Source organism: Cucumis sativus, chromosome 5 (genome assembly GCF_000004075.3).
Source record: "Cucumis sativus cultivar 9930 chromosome 5, Cucumber_9930_V3, whole genome shotgun sequence".
Taxonomy (NCBI): domain Eukaryota; kingdom Viridiplantae; phylum Streptophyta; class Magnoliopsida; order Cucurbitales; family Cucurbitaceae; genus Cucumis; species Cucumis sativus.
This window is the reverse complement of record NC_026659.2, coordinates 31,232,687-31,249,733: the sequence shown is the minus strand read 5'-3', so window position 1 is coordinate 31,249,733 and position 17,047 is coordinate 31,232,687. Positions and strand designations below refer to the sequence as shown.

At 35.7% G+C, this 17,047-nt stretch overlaps 4 protein-coding genes across 4 annotated transcripts; 3 read left to right on the top strand and 1 right to left on the bottom strand.

Annotated features, from left to right (window-relative positions):
- The first annotated feature begins 2,370 nt into the window (after window positions 1-2,370).
- LOC101220284 (putative endo-1,3(4)-beta-glucanase 2) lies at window positions 2,371-4,782 on the top strand. Its single transcript, XM_011657749.2, has one exon. The coding sequence runs from the start codon at window positions 2,496-2,498 to the stop codon at window positions 4,548-4,550; it is 2,055 nt and encodes a 684-aa protein (XP_011656051.1). The 5' UTR covers window positions 2,371-2,495; the 3' UTR covers window positions 4,551-4,782.
- A 63-nt stretch (window positions 4,783-4,845) lies between these two features.
- Window positions 4,846-5,865, top strand: LOC101202912 (probable carboxylesterase 18). Its single transcript, XM_004141570.1, has one exon. It carries the CDS (start codon window positions 4,846-4,848, stop codon window positions 5,863-5,865), a length of 1,020 nt encoding a protein of 339 aa, XP_004141618.1.
- A 1,238-nt stretch (window positions 5,866-7,103) lies between these two features.
- LOC101223179 (U3 snoRNP-associated protein-like YAO) lies at window positions 7,104-13,685 on the top strand. The gene is made up of 8 exons (XM_011657747.2): window positions 7,104-7,395; window positions 8,743-9,145; window positions 9,782-10,124; window positions 10,598-10,822; window positions 10,974-11,202; window positions 11,534-11,712; window positions 12,127-12,192; window positions 13,214-13,685. Exons 2-8 carry the CDS (start codon window positions 8,748-8,750, stop codon window positions 13,289-13,291), a joined length of 1,518 nt encoding a protein of 505 aa, XP_011656049.1. The 5' UTR covers window positions 7,104-7,395; window positions 8,743-8,747; the 3' UTR covers window positions 13,292-13,685.
- A 543-nt stretch (window positions 13,686-14,228) lies between these two features.
- On the bottom strand, window positions 14,229-15,515 carry LOC101222946 (probable carboxylesterase 18). Its single transcript, XM_004141568.3, has one exon. It carries the CDS (start codon window positions 15,352-15,354, stop codon window positions 14,296-14,298), a length of 1,059 nt encoding a protein of 352 aa, XP_004141616.1. The 5' UTR covers window positions 15,355-15,515; the 3' UTR covers window positions 14,229-14,295.
- Window positions 15,516-17,047: the final 1,532 nt, after the last annotated feature.

Sequence of the window (17,047 nt, the reverse complement as noted above, 5' to 3'; positions counted from 1 at the left end):
TGAGTCATATTCTCTACATTTTTTAAAAAAATTTGTTTTGTTCTATAAATTTAACTTAGTAGTTGAAGTGTTTCTTCAAAGAATGAGGAACTAAATATACAAATATTTCAAAACCATTATAACAAGAAAAACTAAGGGTTACTTCTAAATACAGTAGAGGAAACCAACATATTTACAAATAACAAAATATTGTTGATAGTATATGATAGACTACTATCTATGTCTATTTGTATTATATTAGGCATATATACAGTAGTCTATCTGATTATATATGGATCGGGATATTTTGTTATTTTCATATGTGGTCGCATTTAAAACTATTCATACTGATGTAACAAATTTAAAGCTCAATGATAGAAAATAAGGTGTGAAAAGTGAAGAAGACTCTACCTTGAGGTATCACATCTTTTGTTGATGAATTGCTTAACAAACAAGCCCAAAAGCTCAAAGGTTGGCCCAAGGTCTCTGCTCAAAGTTCAATCCAATATTAATCAAAAGTTTATTATTACTACATTATATTATGCTTTACACTCCATCTTAATTAAGTTGTGTTATCCCAAAAACCTGTTTAATTATATGTTGTGAAACACATTAAAAAAATATTAGTGTTATTTAATCAATTTATATAATAAAAAACATAAATTATGAAAGTATAAGGACAAAATTGAATAAAGTGTAAGATAGAAATAAAATGACGGATATTTTGATAGATCACGTTAAATATAAGATACTAACTATTTTTAGAATGATTAAGAAAACCCTATTTGTTATTGATATTCATAAATTTCTTTTATTATTTGCTATTGTGTTTACTATTCTATTCTCAAACTAAAATAATCTACGTCAATAACACATACACTACTGAAACTCAAACTAAAGTAATGTACGATTCAAATAGGAAGTATAATAACTTAGTTAACGTGTTTAACCAACATTATTTTATAGTTCAGAGGTTGAAAGAAAAGCTGAAATGCATGTGGAAAGAGTCACTTTAGTTGGTGATTTTCTCATGGATTGGTTGAGCCAATTGTTGTCTTCTCTTTCATTTTTCCAATCTAACACTATTTTCTCCATTTTATATTGTAATTAAAATAACACTTAAATCTTCTATTCAAAATTTTGCACATGTGTTCACTTATATATATTAATATTCTTTGAGTGTGTTAATCAACTTCCTTATACTCGATTTATCTCATAATACAACTCGTTTGACCTTAAAGTACTTTTATGTCAAGAAAACTCATACGTTTCTCAACCGTAGGTTGCTGTTAACCATAGTTTTGTATTAAGACCTAAAGATCGATCTATCAGCAAATCAAAGAAACACGTATTTTTGAATATATCATACCCAAACTTAAAGGTTGTTGACAAAATTGAAAGAAGATATTCATAGTTTCTGAGTATAAAAATCAACGCAAAACATATGAATACAAGAACAATAGTTCAACTAAACTAACCAAAACTAATTATATTAGATTGTTTATTTCCCCTTCAATTAACTTCCCTACCTTCCATTGTTTTGTTTAGATTCATGGCTTAAACTAACCACGGTTTGTAGAGTATAATCTGATTAGATTTATTCACCCTCTTTACAATATTCGAGTTTGTCTACACTTTCACAACTTTAACATCCTCCAAAGGTTGGAGTTTGATGTGCTTTTCTTTTTGAACAATACCCTCTCTCGTTATCATTGACAAAGAGATTAGTTTATAACTAATTCCCCTTAGCCTAAAAAAAGGAAACAATGTTAATATAGACCAAACAAAGGTAATAAACTATTATCGAGATTTATTGTAAGTATACGAACTAGAACAGAATAAGACACAACATATATTAACAAAACTACTTACTTTTTTCCCGAAGACAAAAACTATCATTTTTATGTATGTTCGAATCCAACTATTTAGACCTTTCCAAATTAATCTCAACTATGAACCAATACCATGTTTTCCAATTTTGTAATGAAAATTGATGCAATAATAGTGAACTTTCATTGATATATCAATCATAATGACATGCAATCACAAATGTAACTAGATTAAATTTTGATTACATTGATAGATCAATAAAATACACGTACAAAACACACGTAAACAACACCAAGTGTAATCATATAAAATCTATTTTAAAATTATCATGGATTCATTTTCACCCGGCCGAGTCAAAAGCATAGTCCAAATGTCAAAAGTTTATATCTCATTTGTTTGGATCTCTCTTGGTATTTGTGTACCTTAATTACATTAATCTTACATCACATCAATAAGAGCTCTTCCTTCAATTTGAAAAAAATAAAAGTTCAAACCTTTTCTTCATTACATTATTTTATTTGCCACTTTCCCCAAGGGAACAATGACGTTAAGCTTTTCCTTTTTTAAAAACAACAAATTAGAACGTTAAGAACTGACTCACCATTTTCTTCACTATTTTATTGCACCAAATTTCATTTAATGGCATTCCACAATCCTCTTCCCCAATAATTTCTTCCTCACTAGCCATGGAAGAAACGTCCAAGCCATCCCCAATTTCCACTTTGTTCTTCCTCCTCCTCCTCACTGCTGCGGCTGTTTCCGCCCAGTTCCCCTTCCCGGAAACCACCTCCACCGCGGTTCCTGACCCCGGTAAATTCTTCTCTCCAAATCTCCTCTCATCTCCTCTCCCCACTAACTCCTTCTTCCAAAACTTTGTCCTCAACAATGGCGATTTGCCGGAATATATTCATCCCTATCTCATTAGAACAGCTAATTCTTCGCTCTCTGTTTCATACCCATCTCGTATTTCCAATTCTTCAATCACCCAGTTGCAGTTCTTCCCTGATCTCGTCATTTCTTCACCCAAAAAAACTTTTAACACAACCCATTTCATCTCCTCCTTCAGCGATCTCGGTGTTGATTTGGACATTGGCGTTTTCAGATTCCATCTCGTTCGTGGAAGTCCTTACTTGACTTTCTCTGTTTTGAAAACGTCCTCTGTTTTGATCTCAACCAGCAATGGCGTCCGGTCTGTTGATTCTTATGAGGATTATACGAAACATATCATTCGGTTGAACAATGGCCGGAGTTGGGTTCTTTATTCCTCGTCGGCGATTTATCTGGTTAAATCGAAGAGTAATCAGATTGTTACTTCCGGGGGATTTATCGGCGTGATTCGGGTTGCTGTTTTGCCGGATTCAGCGGTGGAATCGGAGAAAATTCTTGATCGGTACAGTGGATGTTACCCTGTTTCTGGGTTTGTGAAGTTGTTGGGAGGTTTTGGGTTTGAGTACAAATGGCAGAAGAAAGGAAGTGGTGGCCTTCTCATGTTGGCTCACACATTGCACCGGGAAATCTTGCCGCGAGATCAAACGGTTCTTCAGAATATCCGGTACAGCAGCATCGACGGCGACCTTCTGGGTGTGGTTGGAGATTCGTGGGATTTGAAGTTCAACCCGATTCCGATCACTTGGCATTCAATCAACGGAATCGATAGCAAATTCTTCCCTGAGATTGTCGCCGCTCTTAAACGGGACGTTGCGACATTAAACGCTACAGAGCTTTCGTCAATGCCAGCGTCTTATTTCTATGGGAAGTTGTTGGCCAGAGCTGCGAGATTGGCTCTGATCGCCGAAGAGGTGAATGGCGGCGCCGGTGTTATTCCGGCAGTGGTGAAGTTTTTGAAAAACGGGATTCAGCCATGGTTGATCGGGAAATTCCCCAAAAATGGGTTTCTGTATGAAAGAAAATGGGCTGGATTGGTGACGAAGAACGGTGCTACAAGTACAACAGAGGATTTCGGATTCGGAATCTACAACGATCACCATTTCCATTTGGGTTATTTCGTGTACTCAATCGCCGTTCTTGCGAAGCTTGATCCCAATTGGGGAAAACAATACAAGCCTCAAGCCTACGCTTTGCTTTACGATTACATGAATTTCAGACCCAAAAAATCTCAATTCTCAATTCCATTCCGAAACTTCGATTTCTGGAAGCTCCACTCCTGGGCCGCCGGATTGACTGAATTCCCCGACGGTCGAAATCAGGAAAGCACAACTGAGGCCGTCAACGCCTATTACGCAGCTGCGCTGATGGGTTTGGCTTACGACGACGAATCCCTCACCGCCGCCGGGTCAACGCTGACGGCAGCGGAGATCACGGCAACGCAGACATGGTGGCATGTGAAGAGAGAAAACAACGGAATTTACGACAAGGGATTTACAGAGGAAAACAGAATGGTGGGGATTTTGTGGAGTGCAGCAAGGGAGAGCCGGCTGTGGTTTGCTCCAGCGGAGTGGAGAGAATGTAGAGTTGGGATACAGGTGTTGCCGGTATTGCCGGTGACGGAGAGGGTGTTTACCGATGTGGGGTTTGTGAAGGAGGTTGTGGAGTGGGTGCAACCGGCGTTGGAACGGGAAGATGCCGGTGAAGGGTGGAAGGGATTTGCGTATGCTTTGGAAGGGATTTATGATAAGAAGAGTGCGGTTGAGAAGGTGAAGAAGTTGAAGAAACATGATGATGGGAATTCTCTGAGTAATCTTTTATGGTGGATTTACAGTCGGCCGGAGGGACGACGTTGAAGACGACAAATCTTCAACGTGTTACACGTGCTTTTCTTTTTTCTTTCTTTTATTTTTTGGGATTTCTTCAACAAATTTCCATAAGAAAGGATTGGAAAGAACTGTATTTTAATTTGAACACTACCAACACCAGTATCACTACGTCGTGTTTCACACATTCACTTTGTTGTTATTGTAACAATGGTTTCTCATTTCTTTGTGTTGTGAATTCAATAGCAATTGTAATTGGAAAGTCATTACTTGTTTTAGTGCATGAAACTATACGAAAGCTAGCGAATACGAAGAAGGATTGAAAATGCGTTCGTCCAGCGTTTGTTACGAACTCTCAACTCCACAGCTTCCATGGAAGCACAAGGTCACTCTTCGATTCGCCACTCTACTCTTCAACACTTCTCTCCGATCAGATTTCACCGTCAATCGCCGGCTTCTCACTTTCCTCGACCCCAAAATCCCTCCCAATCCCAATTCAGCTCACTCCGTTTCCTCTTCCGATCTCACTATCGACACTTCTCGTGACCTCTTCCTTCGAATATTCACTCCCAACCCCACCGCCGCTCTCGATGAATCTCTCCCACTGCTGCCGATCATTTTCTACTTCCATGGCGGCGGCTTCGCCTTCGGTTCTGCCGACGCCACTTCAACTGACATGGCTGCCCGCGGCTTCGCCGAAAAGTTACGCGCCGTCGTAATCTCCGTCAACTACCGCCTCGCTCCTGAGTTTCGATTCCCATGCCAATATGACGATGGGTTCGACGCTTTGAAATTCATTGATGAAATGGACGACGACAGTTTACTAGAGAGGGTAGATTTGAGTCGCTGCTTTATTTTAGGGGAAAGCGCCGGTGGAAATCTAGGACACCATGTGGCAGTGAGAGCGAGCGAATACGAGTTCAAAAGAGTGAAGATCATTGGATTTATAGCGTCGCAGCCGTTTTTCGGCGGAAAGGAAAGAACGGAGTCGGAGAATCGACTGTGTAAGCAACTTCCGTTGACTCTATACATGACGGATTGGTTTTGGAGGGCATTTCTGCCAGCCGGGGAAGATCGAGACCATGCGGCGGCGAATGTGAATGGACCCAATGGAAGGGATATCTCGGGGTTGGAAAATTTTCCGGCGACAGTGATTTTCGCGGGAGGATTGGATCTGCTGATGGATCGACAAAAAAGTTATTACGAGAGGTTGAAGAGAATGGGAAAGGATGTGAAGCTGGTGGTGTTTTCCAACGCCTTCCATGGATTCTTTGGCTTCCCAGATCTGCCGGAATATTCTTTGATGATTGAGGAGATGAGTGATTTCATTGCAAAGCTCATGTAGGAAAAATGAAGAATTAACATGTCGTGTGATATCTCTGTCTCCCATTCTCATTGTTTATGCTCAAAACCAAAAAGTTGAAGGGATACCATTTCCAATCCAAAATAATCTCTACATCAACAAATTCTCTTAGCAACAATTGGGTCGTCGAGGGCTTATCTCTAAACTTTTCTTGTAGCAACAAATATGGTTTGTAATTGGGATTTGATCTCTTCGGATACTCACAACATCATCTCTCATACTTCTTGGGTATCCACTTTGAACATTACAAACGGTTGATTTAAATTTAGCTTCCATCATTTTGAAAAGTTAGATTTTAAATAGTCCAAAATTATATTAACCTCCAACATCTAAGTTTTTTAATAAAAACAAGAATTTTCAATATTTTTTTTAGTTCATTCAAACAAATTCTTAATTTATGTGTTAAAGTTTCGATGTAAAAATACCAATTCTTAGTTTACTTTACTAATTTTCTTTTTCCAAAAAAGTCTTAAGTTTTATTTATTTTCTTTTGAAATGTTTTAGGTTGATTTTAGAAAAAAATTACATCAAATGGCAAAAATATTTTAAAAAACAGCTCGTGATACCAATTTTATTTTGCACATTGCAAAATTTGCAAAATTAGTGATGTCCGACGGTAATCATAGAACTGCTATTAGACGGTAATCATAAGATTATAAGAGAGTCTGTTACTTTTAAATTTGTTACTTTTCTAAATTTAGAAAATGAACATATGCTATAATTATAATTTTTTTTTTTTTGCTATTTTTGCAAAAATCTCTTAATTTTATCTTATTTGATAAATAAAATTTGTAAATAGACATTTTAATCGTTTTATTTTATTATTTAGCAAAATAAATTTAAAAGTTCAATATAGTAATAAGCAACTAATAAAAATTTTCAGTTTGTTAAATAATTTATTTATTAGATCAAAAGTAATTATTAATTTTTTTAAGGTGTTTGATAAGTTTTTAAAATACGTTTTTAAAAAATGAGATTAAAATATAAACCATTCTATATAAAAAAAACAAATTTTACAAAATGTTTATAACCTATATACCAAATTCTATTGCTGGTAGAGATTGATATGTTATAAACTATCTGTAGAATTCAAAATTTCGAGCTTGTAAATATTTTAATTTATTTTGTTATTTTATAAAACGTAAAAAAAACCAATAATAATATATATAAACACTAATATGAAGATTAAGTTTATATAATCAAAACCGTTTAAAAGAAAATGTATTCTTAGAATGCATAATATAATTCTGTTGAAGTAAGGTTTGAGAAAAACCCTACACGTTCTCCCTCCCAAACCCCTTGCCTCCTCCTCTCCTCTTCACACGCAACCTTCTCTTTCCACCTCCGGCTACTAGCCGACTACCAATCAATTCCCATACACCACAGCTTTTCCGAAGACCACCAATCAGCGCCGCCGACTGTAACTCGACGGCCACGCCAACTCCGGGCAACGGCGCAGCATTCAAACAACTTCTTTCTCAAACTTCAACCATTTGGTCGTGATTTAGCCTGGTGAGAAAATTTCTGCTTCGATGAGATTTTTTTATAAAATTTTTCTTCTTGTCAGCTAATAGGTGGGGTTATTAGGTTGTTTTTCAGATGTTTGTTGCGATGACTGTTGGCTGAGTTCATTTTGCCGCCGATTCTTGCAAAAGAAAAAAAATGTCTTTGGTTGGGTTTATTTTGTAAAAACGAAAAGTGTTCCACATTTGTTTCTATGTTTTAGGTGATTTAGAGAGGGTATACTAAGAAATTTTTTCATGTCATTTTGATTGCTGTCTTTTATCTTTCAACTTGGCTGCAATTATCTTCCAGGATACAGATTCTAAACTTTCAACTCTAATTCATTTATATGCAATTTTAGTTGATTTAGGGTGGTTTTATGTATTTTATATGAAATTTTAATGTCATTGCAGGGGATCTTCTAACATAAAAATTTGCAACCAACACATTGTAACATATTTTAAACCTTTCTTCTAGTTTTATTGTGACACATGATTTAGAGTGGGGATACACATCAATATGGAACTTCCCTCTTTTCTTGGCTATCTTTTATGTTTATCTAGCTGTTAGCAAAAGTTAAATTGTAAACCTTTACCTTTAGTTTCATTGTGACACATTTAGATGCATATTTTAGAAGTTTAGAGTGATAATACAGACAGATAATACATCCACATCCAACAAGAATGAAAACAACTACAGTGTAAAATATTTAGAAATTGTAAAGCTTTGCAAGGAAATTAGATTAAGGTTTAAATGATTGCACAAAAAAAAAAAAAAAACTCCACCAAATTGAAGGTAACTATGAGTGGGAGTAGTAGACCAAAAACATCTATTGAAAACCAATTGTAAACACTTACCACAAGAGAGAATGAGGTTGAGAACTTGAGAAGTGAAGTTGCTAATGATTTTGGAGCATGAGAGGATGAGCTTGAAAGAACTTTGAGAGAAATTAAAGAAAATATGAGAGTGTGAAATAGATGAAGTAGAGAGAAAAATGAACTAATAGTTTGGATTTTTTAGAGGGGCGAAAGAGACATAAAGGTGCATTTTAGAAACTTAGAGATCAAATGCACATATTCTTACAAACTTGAGGACTGAGAAGGTACATTTCTAGAACTCATAGAACAAATACACACATTCCACCCTCGATTTTGATCATCCTTGTGCATTTTGCCCTTTGCCCACCATCGTCCTTTGTCTCACATCACACTTCAGTTTAGCCAATAGATGATGCTTTTCTATGTTACTTTTGTTATTGTTGTTTTCTCTGTCGATGCCAATTCGACAATAACTCATAATGAATAGAAGGAATTTGTTTAAGGATTTATATTTTTTTGTATCTTCTCTCTTTTGCAGTAAAGATGACGAAGAAGAAAACCTCGGCCCCTCCTAATGGGGCAAAGAAGGGGAAGAATTTTCCACTCAGTAAGGACCCTTTCTTCAGTTCTGAATCGAGAAAACGAAGGAAAATTGTTGATGATGAGATTGAAAGTGGTGAGTCAGATGAGGATAATGGGCTAATGGGTGTTGAGGATGAGGAGTTTGAGGAAGAAACTGTTGACGAGAAAAGGAAAAGAGTAGCAGTCGAATACTTGGAGAAAATTCGGGAAATTGCAAAAAGGGAAAAAGAGAGGGGCGATGAAGAGAAGGATGAGGATGAGAGTGATGATGAGGGTGAAAAAGATTCACTTGTTGCAAAAATTCTTCAGCAAGAGCAACTCGAAGATAGCGGAAGGCTTCGAAGAGAAATTGCATCAAGGTCTTGTTTTCTATTGGTTTATTTTTCATTGGAATTTTGTATTCATATTTTTGTTGATTTAAATTGTGTTTATTGTCCTTGTTTTCCCAAAATTCACGGCAATTCATCTCTCTCCCTCACACATACTGGCTGACACAAATTTTTTTCTCATGTAGTTTAGGTATTTATTTATTCCACTGATACACGGATGCTAAGTTAAAAGCAATCTGCTTATATGACATTACCATTTCCTTTAATGATTTCTTTTTTCTTATTCAAACTCCACGTCCATTCACTTGATTACAACAAAATGTTTTTTTTTTAACAAGTTCATATAATTTTTCAAGTAACTTTCTTTAAGTACTAGGAAATATGTATGTGGGATGTCAAGCACTTTCTTGTGCTATTTCTTCAAGAAGAGAGGTAGAGGTTCAAGTGTTATCCTCATTATATGTGTCTAGTTTTCACTTGTGTGTTCATTTCACCCACTGTAATTTTATAACAAAGTTTGGAGAGCACGTTCCTTTGATATGCTTGTTTCTTTAATCCCCTGTATGTGAGGTAAAACTAGGAGAGGCAAAGGAAAAAGGTGAAAAACTAAATTTTTTTTATGTGTGTATGGTGGCATTAAAGTGTTAACAATTATACAACTTTCAGGGTTCAGAAGCCAGTAGCTAGAGATGAATTTCAATTATTGATTAAGCACAGACAATCTGTTACAGCTGTCGCTCTATCTGAGGATGATTTGAAGGGGTTTTCATCGTCCAAGGATGGTACCATCTTACACTGGGATGTAGAAAGTGGTAAAGGGGAAAAATATCGATGGCCTAGTGATGAAGTATTGAGATTGCATGGTGCTAAGGATCCCCAAGGTCGGGCTACAAAGCATAGTAAAGTCACTTTTTCATTAGCTGTCAGTTCTGATGGTCGATATTTAGCTAGTGGAGGCTTAGACCGTCATGTGCATATATGGGATACTCGTACACGAGAGCATATTCAGGTAATTGCTATTTATTGTTGTATCTTATTGCTTACATTACATGGCATAGTAAAAAACTCCTGAGATTAAATCAAAACCTAAAATAATCCGGTTTGTGTGGAATAAATATATTAACCTTTTGAAATTATCCTTCTGTTGTCGTATTCAATTGGGGATGTCTTTTCGCTAATGTTAGATTTAGCAGTCATATTCATTAATATAAAGGAAAGAGACATTTAAAGAGGCTGCAAAAAAAAAAAAAAAAAAAATCCAAGTGATCCAACAAGTAGAGGATATGTTTTAGTTCAGAAGAACAGTGAGAAAGTATGGACATTGTTATCCCAAATTCTGTGTATCTTAATTACTTTGATTGGAAGCTTCCCTCTTCCACCTTTCTGTAACTCCCCCTCAAAATGAGCGAAAAACTTAACAGAAAATAAAGTTTTATAACTATTAAAAGCTTGACTCACTCATTTTACTATGGCTTCTTACAGGCATTTCCTGGTCATAGAGGACCTGTTTCGTGTTTGACTTTCAGGCAAGGGACTTCTGAACTTTTTTCTGGTTCATATGATCGAACTGTCAAGATATGGAATGTGGATGACAGAGCTTATATAAATACATTGTTTGGTCACCAAAGCGATGTATTGACTATTGATTGCCTACGGAAAGAAAGATTACTGACTGTTGGACGTGATCGGAGTATGCAGTTATGGAAGGTAGACCCTGTTTTTTACGGCTTGCAGTTATTAGTGACTCTCATTGGACTTGCCACATTCTGCTAATTTTAATTTGTTCAGCTTGCTTGCGTTTTCATCTACCTACTATAGTATTATTTTCACTAAGTAGTCCTTTTGATCCTTGAAACAGGTTCCAGAGGAGTCCCGTTTAGTATTTCGTGCTCCTGCATCATCCTTAGAATGTTGCTGTTTTATAAGCAATGATGAATTCTTGTCTGGATCAGATGACGGCAGTATTGAGCTTTGGACTGCTTTAAAAAAGAAGCCTGTTTTTATTGTGCGAAATGCTCATTCTTCTTCATCATCTTCCACAAATTTGGAGCTGAAGGAAAATGGAGCCATCCCCAATGGTTGTATGGGTATGGGTTTCTTTAAGAATTTTATATATTTCTATCTTCTATCATTTTGAAAATTATCACTGTATTGCTAGCTTTAGTATTGCCACTAATGCACAGACCGGTTCATAATTGTCACTTGGTCACTTGGTCTTTCTGTGTGTCATTACGAGCTTGCTTGCAGGAGTGGCTAGTTGTTGGTTCTCTTCTCATATTTTTTAATGGTTCGCTTTTCCATTAAAGTTAATAGAAAATAAAAATGTTGATTGAATTAAAAATGAAAGCACCTAATAGCTATTGTTTGTGCCAATTATTATTCAAATTATCATTAAATCGTGAATTTTGTTTCTTGCAGGAAATGGGGATGCCAATCATAATACATCTCACAATTTGTCAGCATATTCTTGGATAAGTTCAGTCTCAGTATGTAGAAACAGTGACCTTGCTGCATCGGGTGCTGGCAATGGTTCTGTTCGTTTATGGGCTCTCACAAGTGATAAGAAAGATGTTCGACCATTATATGACCTCCCTCTGGTATGCAAGATCCCTTTTATTTTACATTAGTCGTTGTGCAATTTTACCTCTTCTAGTTAAACAAACTTGAATGTGGCTTAAATTGTACAAGTGCGTTCTTTTGTAATCATTGCTTGAATTTGTGCCTTCGCATGTCTCCACCTCAATAAGAGCTTTTGGGCACCTGTTTAGTTTGGCTTCCTCTTGATATAATCCTATTTCTACCTTTCATATCTTTTGCTTTTGGAAGTACTCAAATAGAAAACTTTAGGGCTTTAAGGGCTTCTTTCATTCCTGCTCTCTCTCTCTCTCTCCTTATTTTAGAAACAACATGTGGATATTTTTTTGGAGTTTCTTAGACATCAATTGTGCTTATAAAGTTGTAGTCTAGTGTAATGCTCACATATGACAATTTTTTTTTTTTTTAAATTTCAGGTTGGGTTTGTGAACTCCTTGACCTTTGCTAACTCTGGAAGGTTTGTGGTGGCTGGAGTTGGGCAGGTAATCGCCACAAACTTTTTTTAAGCATGTTTAATTATCTTTTGTGGTAGAAGTTTGAAGTAGAGGATTGCAACTATGGGTTTCTCATATATATTAAACAATATATAAGCTGCTGTTGTTTTTTTTTCTTCTAAAAGATCAAAATTTCACTAATCTAACTTCTAGGAAGTTTTCCAACTACGATTAGTTACTATCCCTCTTCATCTTTCTTATATTTGATTTCTTTATTGCCAAATGTTCAAGTAATAGGCTCTAACGAGTTTTCCCAAAAGATCATTGTTTCCTTTCTGAAGAATTGTCCACCCCGAAGTGTGAAGAAATATTTTTGGGACTTTGGATAGGGCACTTTGCCAACCTATAGGATATTAGTAGGTGACACCAAAATCTCCTTGCATAACCACGATATAATGAGGGAGATGTGGTATTCTTTCGAGGGGGAGGAGAGAGAGAGCTGATAGATAACAGGAAAACTTCTTAAAGTAGTTCTGAATCCACATGCCTTCATAGATGTCAAAGAGCTTCACATTCAACTTTTCTGTTGCTTCTTGCTACAACGACTTGTTTTTTACTAATCCAAGTGACCAAATTATCCCACACATAGGAGCGGTATGCAGCTGTAGATCTCCACTATCCCAACGAGGATCATTGTAGAGTTCTTCAAGTCTGTTTGATGACCTTTTTGAGTAATAGTCCATGATCTAGATTTCCTTTCAAGTATATCAAAATCTTGTTTATGGCTTCCACGATCATTTCAATGCTAGTAAAGTATGCAATGTTGATTTGGTATGTGATAGATAAATTATCTTTCCCACAAATAATCGATAAGTTCCCTTGTTAATTGGAACGATCTCTTCACTTATGTAAAGCTAAATTTAGATTCGTTGGTGTTTGTGCCGATTATCACCCAAGATTTTTGACTCTTTTAGTAAGTCTATGATATATTTTCTATGAAAAATCACAACATTGCACTTCAATACCTAAAAAATATCTCTTAACACAGTTAGAGTTAACTTGATGACAGGAACCTCGTCTTGGAAGGTGGGGGCGAATCCCAGCTGCTCGGAATGGAGTTGCAGTTCATCCTCTTAAGCTTTCATGAGACTGAACTGAAGAGGTTATTTAATACCCAAACCAATTTTGACCTCTCCAAGTTTACCCCTTTGTTCCTTTATGTATTTTTTTATTCACTCGCTTAACTGAGTTTTCACCACATTTTGCTAATGGTAACAATAGTCAAATTAGAGCAATTCATATATCTCACTAAGAAGGGCGAGTTTGCAAAGCCATTGTGGGCTTAAAACTACCCAAAGAGATGAATTACAAAGATAGATTATGTTTATAATCAAATGTGCCAGTCATGTTTTTACCTTTTTGTAGCAATTCATCATTCAACTGTTTACATGGAATTGGGATGGGATTCATTCTTGAAATATTGGTGTAACGATGATGATAAAGGCCTTGGAATGAAATCCTTCATTGATTTATAGTCATCATCGTTGATTTACAAAATGTTCTATTAAAATCAATATGAATATTTGTCATTTATCTTATTGCCTTTATTAGATTATGTGAAGTTCACAACTTCAATTCGATTAGTTTTGGCTCTAAAATGACAATTAGAGTATCAAGTTTGGTTGATGGATTCAAGGGTTTTACTTAGTTGACTCTCTTTTAATAAAATTTAAATTTGGCCACTTGAATTCATTAAACAATAATTCAAGATATATAACAATTATAGACAAAATGTTTTGAATAATTTTCTCAAATATAGACTAAGTTCAATATTTCTTAAAAATACAAATAAAATCAATTATAATTTATAATTTTAAAGCATAAAAGCTAAAATGGTAATGTAATAAAAAAAAGTAAACTTAACAATTAATTTATTGAAGTTTGTACAAAACTAAGTTTTATCAAAACTAAATCAACTAAACATAGAAAATTAGAAATATAAATGAAATTTGTAATAGAGAACTAGAATAGTATTTTACAATAAATTTGTATCAATTTCAATGGACAAATTATGAATTATCAAATTAAAAAAGAAAAAACTAAATATTTATCATTATTATTATTTAAATTTAGAATGTTAAGCAATAAAGCCTATTTGTTTGTTGAGGAAGAAGAAGCAGAAACAATGGAGTTTTGAATGTGTGTGGCAATGAAATCCTTCATCTCCTTCATCATGGAAGAATATTGAGGCAGATCCCAAAACGCAAAGAACCCATGAATGGCGTTCTCAAATTCCACCATTTTCACTTCTTTCCCCATTCTCTTCAACCCTTCGTAATACCTCCTCTGCCCATCTTGCAACAGATCCAATTCTCCCACCATAACCAACGTCGCCGGAAACTTCATCACCTCCGTAACATCCCTTCCCTTCGGTCCAAACACATTCGCCGCCCCGTGATCCCGATCTTCCCCCTCTGGCAAAAACGCCTTCCAAAACCAATCCGAAAGCCTCAGACTCAACGGCCGCTGATTACTCAACCGAATCTCCGACTCTGTTCTCTCCTCTCCACCGAAAAACGGCTGCGACGCTATGAACCCAACCATTTTCACTTTCTTTAACGTGTACTCGCTCGCTCTCACTGCTACGTGGTGCCCGAGATTTCCTCCGGCGCTTTCCCCCAAAATGAAGCAACGGGTTAGATCCGCCTTTGCTGGAAGGATTTCCTCCCCCACTTCGTCGATGAATTTCAAAGCGTCGAATCCGTCGTCGTATTGACATGGGTACCGGAATTCCGGAGCGAGGCGGTAGTTGACAGAGATTACAACGGCGGGTAATTGTTTGGCGAATCGGTGAGCGGAAGTGTGGGAGAGAGCTGAATCGGCGTAAGAGAAAGCGAAGCCACCACCGTGGAAATAGAAAATCAACGGTAGAGATTGAATATCTGAATCTTCACCGTCAATAACGGGATTGAAGATTCGAACCCAGAGGTTGCGGGAAGTGTCGATAGTGAGATCGAAAGAGGAGACGCCGTCGATTGGTTTGGTAGAAGGGGGGATTTTCCAGTCGAGGATTCCGGTGAACCAACGGTTGACGGTGAAATCGGATCGACAACAAGCGTCGGTGATTGTAGAACCGATTCGAAGCAGTAGACGGTGCTTCCATGGAAGTTTGGAGCTTGAAATTTCAGAAGCAGAAGTGGAAGAAGACATTTTCTTTTAATTTTTTTTTGTTATTGTTTTGAATAATATAATTGTTTTAAAGAAATATACACGTGGAAAGGTAGTTGCCAAGTGGCAACTATTTTGTGACAACTCAGCAAAATTTGTAGTAATTATACTTAAAATGCTTTTAATTTGGAGAAATTTGTGAAAGTAAACAAAATGCAATGATAAGAAGAAATACAACTAATTAAGAAGAGGCAGTTTGAGTATTCATTATAAGCTTAGGTTGGATGCTTCCTTCCTTATGGTATGGGATTTTGTGAGCTTTGGAGTCATTATTAGCCTTTGATTTTGATGCTCTTTTAAATTGTATTCTTATTGGTGAAGAAGTTGGAATTTATCTTTTATGGGTTAAAACAGATTTGGTAATTCTTTCGAAATTGAAGTTTGGGATTGTTTCCACTATGAAGTTCAAACATTTGTTGATGAGATGATATTTGAGCTTTTTATTGATGAGACTGTTTCAAATTCTTTTTTTTTGTTCACGAATATGAAATACTATTTCTTGTATTCTAGCATGTAATACACGACAAACCGAATATGTAGTGTCTGGTTTGAAGACCATTCCAGTAGTGATTTGTTATCTTATTAATTTGTTCTTTTTCTTCGTATCACTAAAAGAAGACAAGTAGAAACTGAACAAATCTTCAACCTAGTCAAATTTTGCTGGCATTATGTACCAATTACCATCTTACCTGCAAGTCATCCAATCCTCCATATATTATAATTGTTGAATGGAACAGAAATGCTTCTATAAAAATGATCATTAACTTTAGATATGAAACTCAAATTAATCAATAACATCTGACAATGTGTTATCTGATCTGGTTGTGCACTTGTTAACATGGTTTGTTGTTTTTGATGTTTTGGCTTCTCTTTTAGATCATATTGGAGCTTCCTTGTCGTCGGAAGGTTGGATTGTGTTTTTTTTTTAAGGACATCCCTACTTGTTTTTCCTCTGTTTGAAGAGATGCTATAGTTGATAGGAGCTGTTTGCATTCTTATTCCTAAAAGAAGTAACACTTGTTTCCTAGTAAAAGTTCTTTTTTTCTCTAAGATTTGATCTCATATGTTGCATTTGAATTTGGAAAAAAAAAAAAAGCTCTAAATATAAAGTATAGTGTTGTTTGTATATTACTATTATTATCATTTTAATTTATCAAGTAGATGTAATTCAAATCTCAAGCCTTTTAATAAATAGGTTATACACATATAATACAAGAGGGAGTAAAAAGATTTCGAATAGAGAAATTTCTTAATCATTAGAACATATTGTCTTTTCGTCGATCTACGGTCATTTTAACCGTCTTTCCTCTTATTCACCCTAAATCAAGTACACAATCATGTTATTCCAATCTAATCCAATTCTAAATGAAATGAATCTTAGGCCCCTAAAGAAACATCTTGATAGGAGACTCTGTCACCAAGATCTAAGCCTTGAAGTCATCCTTCTATTTTACCAATTAGTGGGAAGGTTTCACTTAAACCTACTCCAGTCTCATCAATGCCATTTTTTCTTCATACCAAGAAGCCTAAGGACAAGCTTTAATATATATATAAGAATACTAATAGGTAAATCATATCAAAAGTAAAACATCCACCACAAATGGAAAGGACTTAGTATAACAAACATTACACATTTTGATGATGCATTAGGAAGTTAGTGACAGTCATGCTTTGT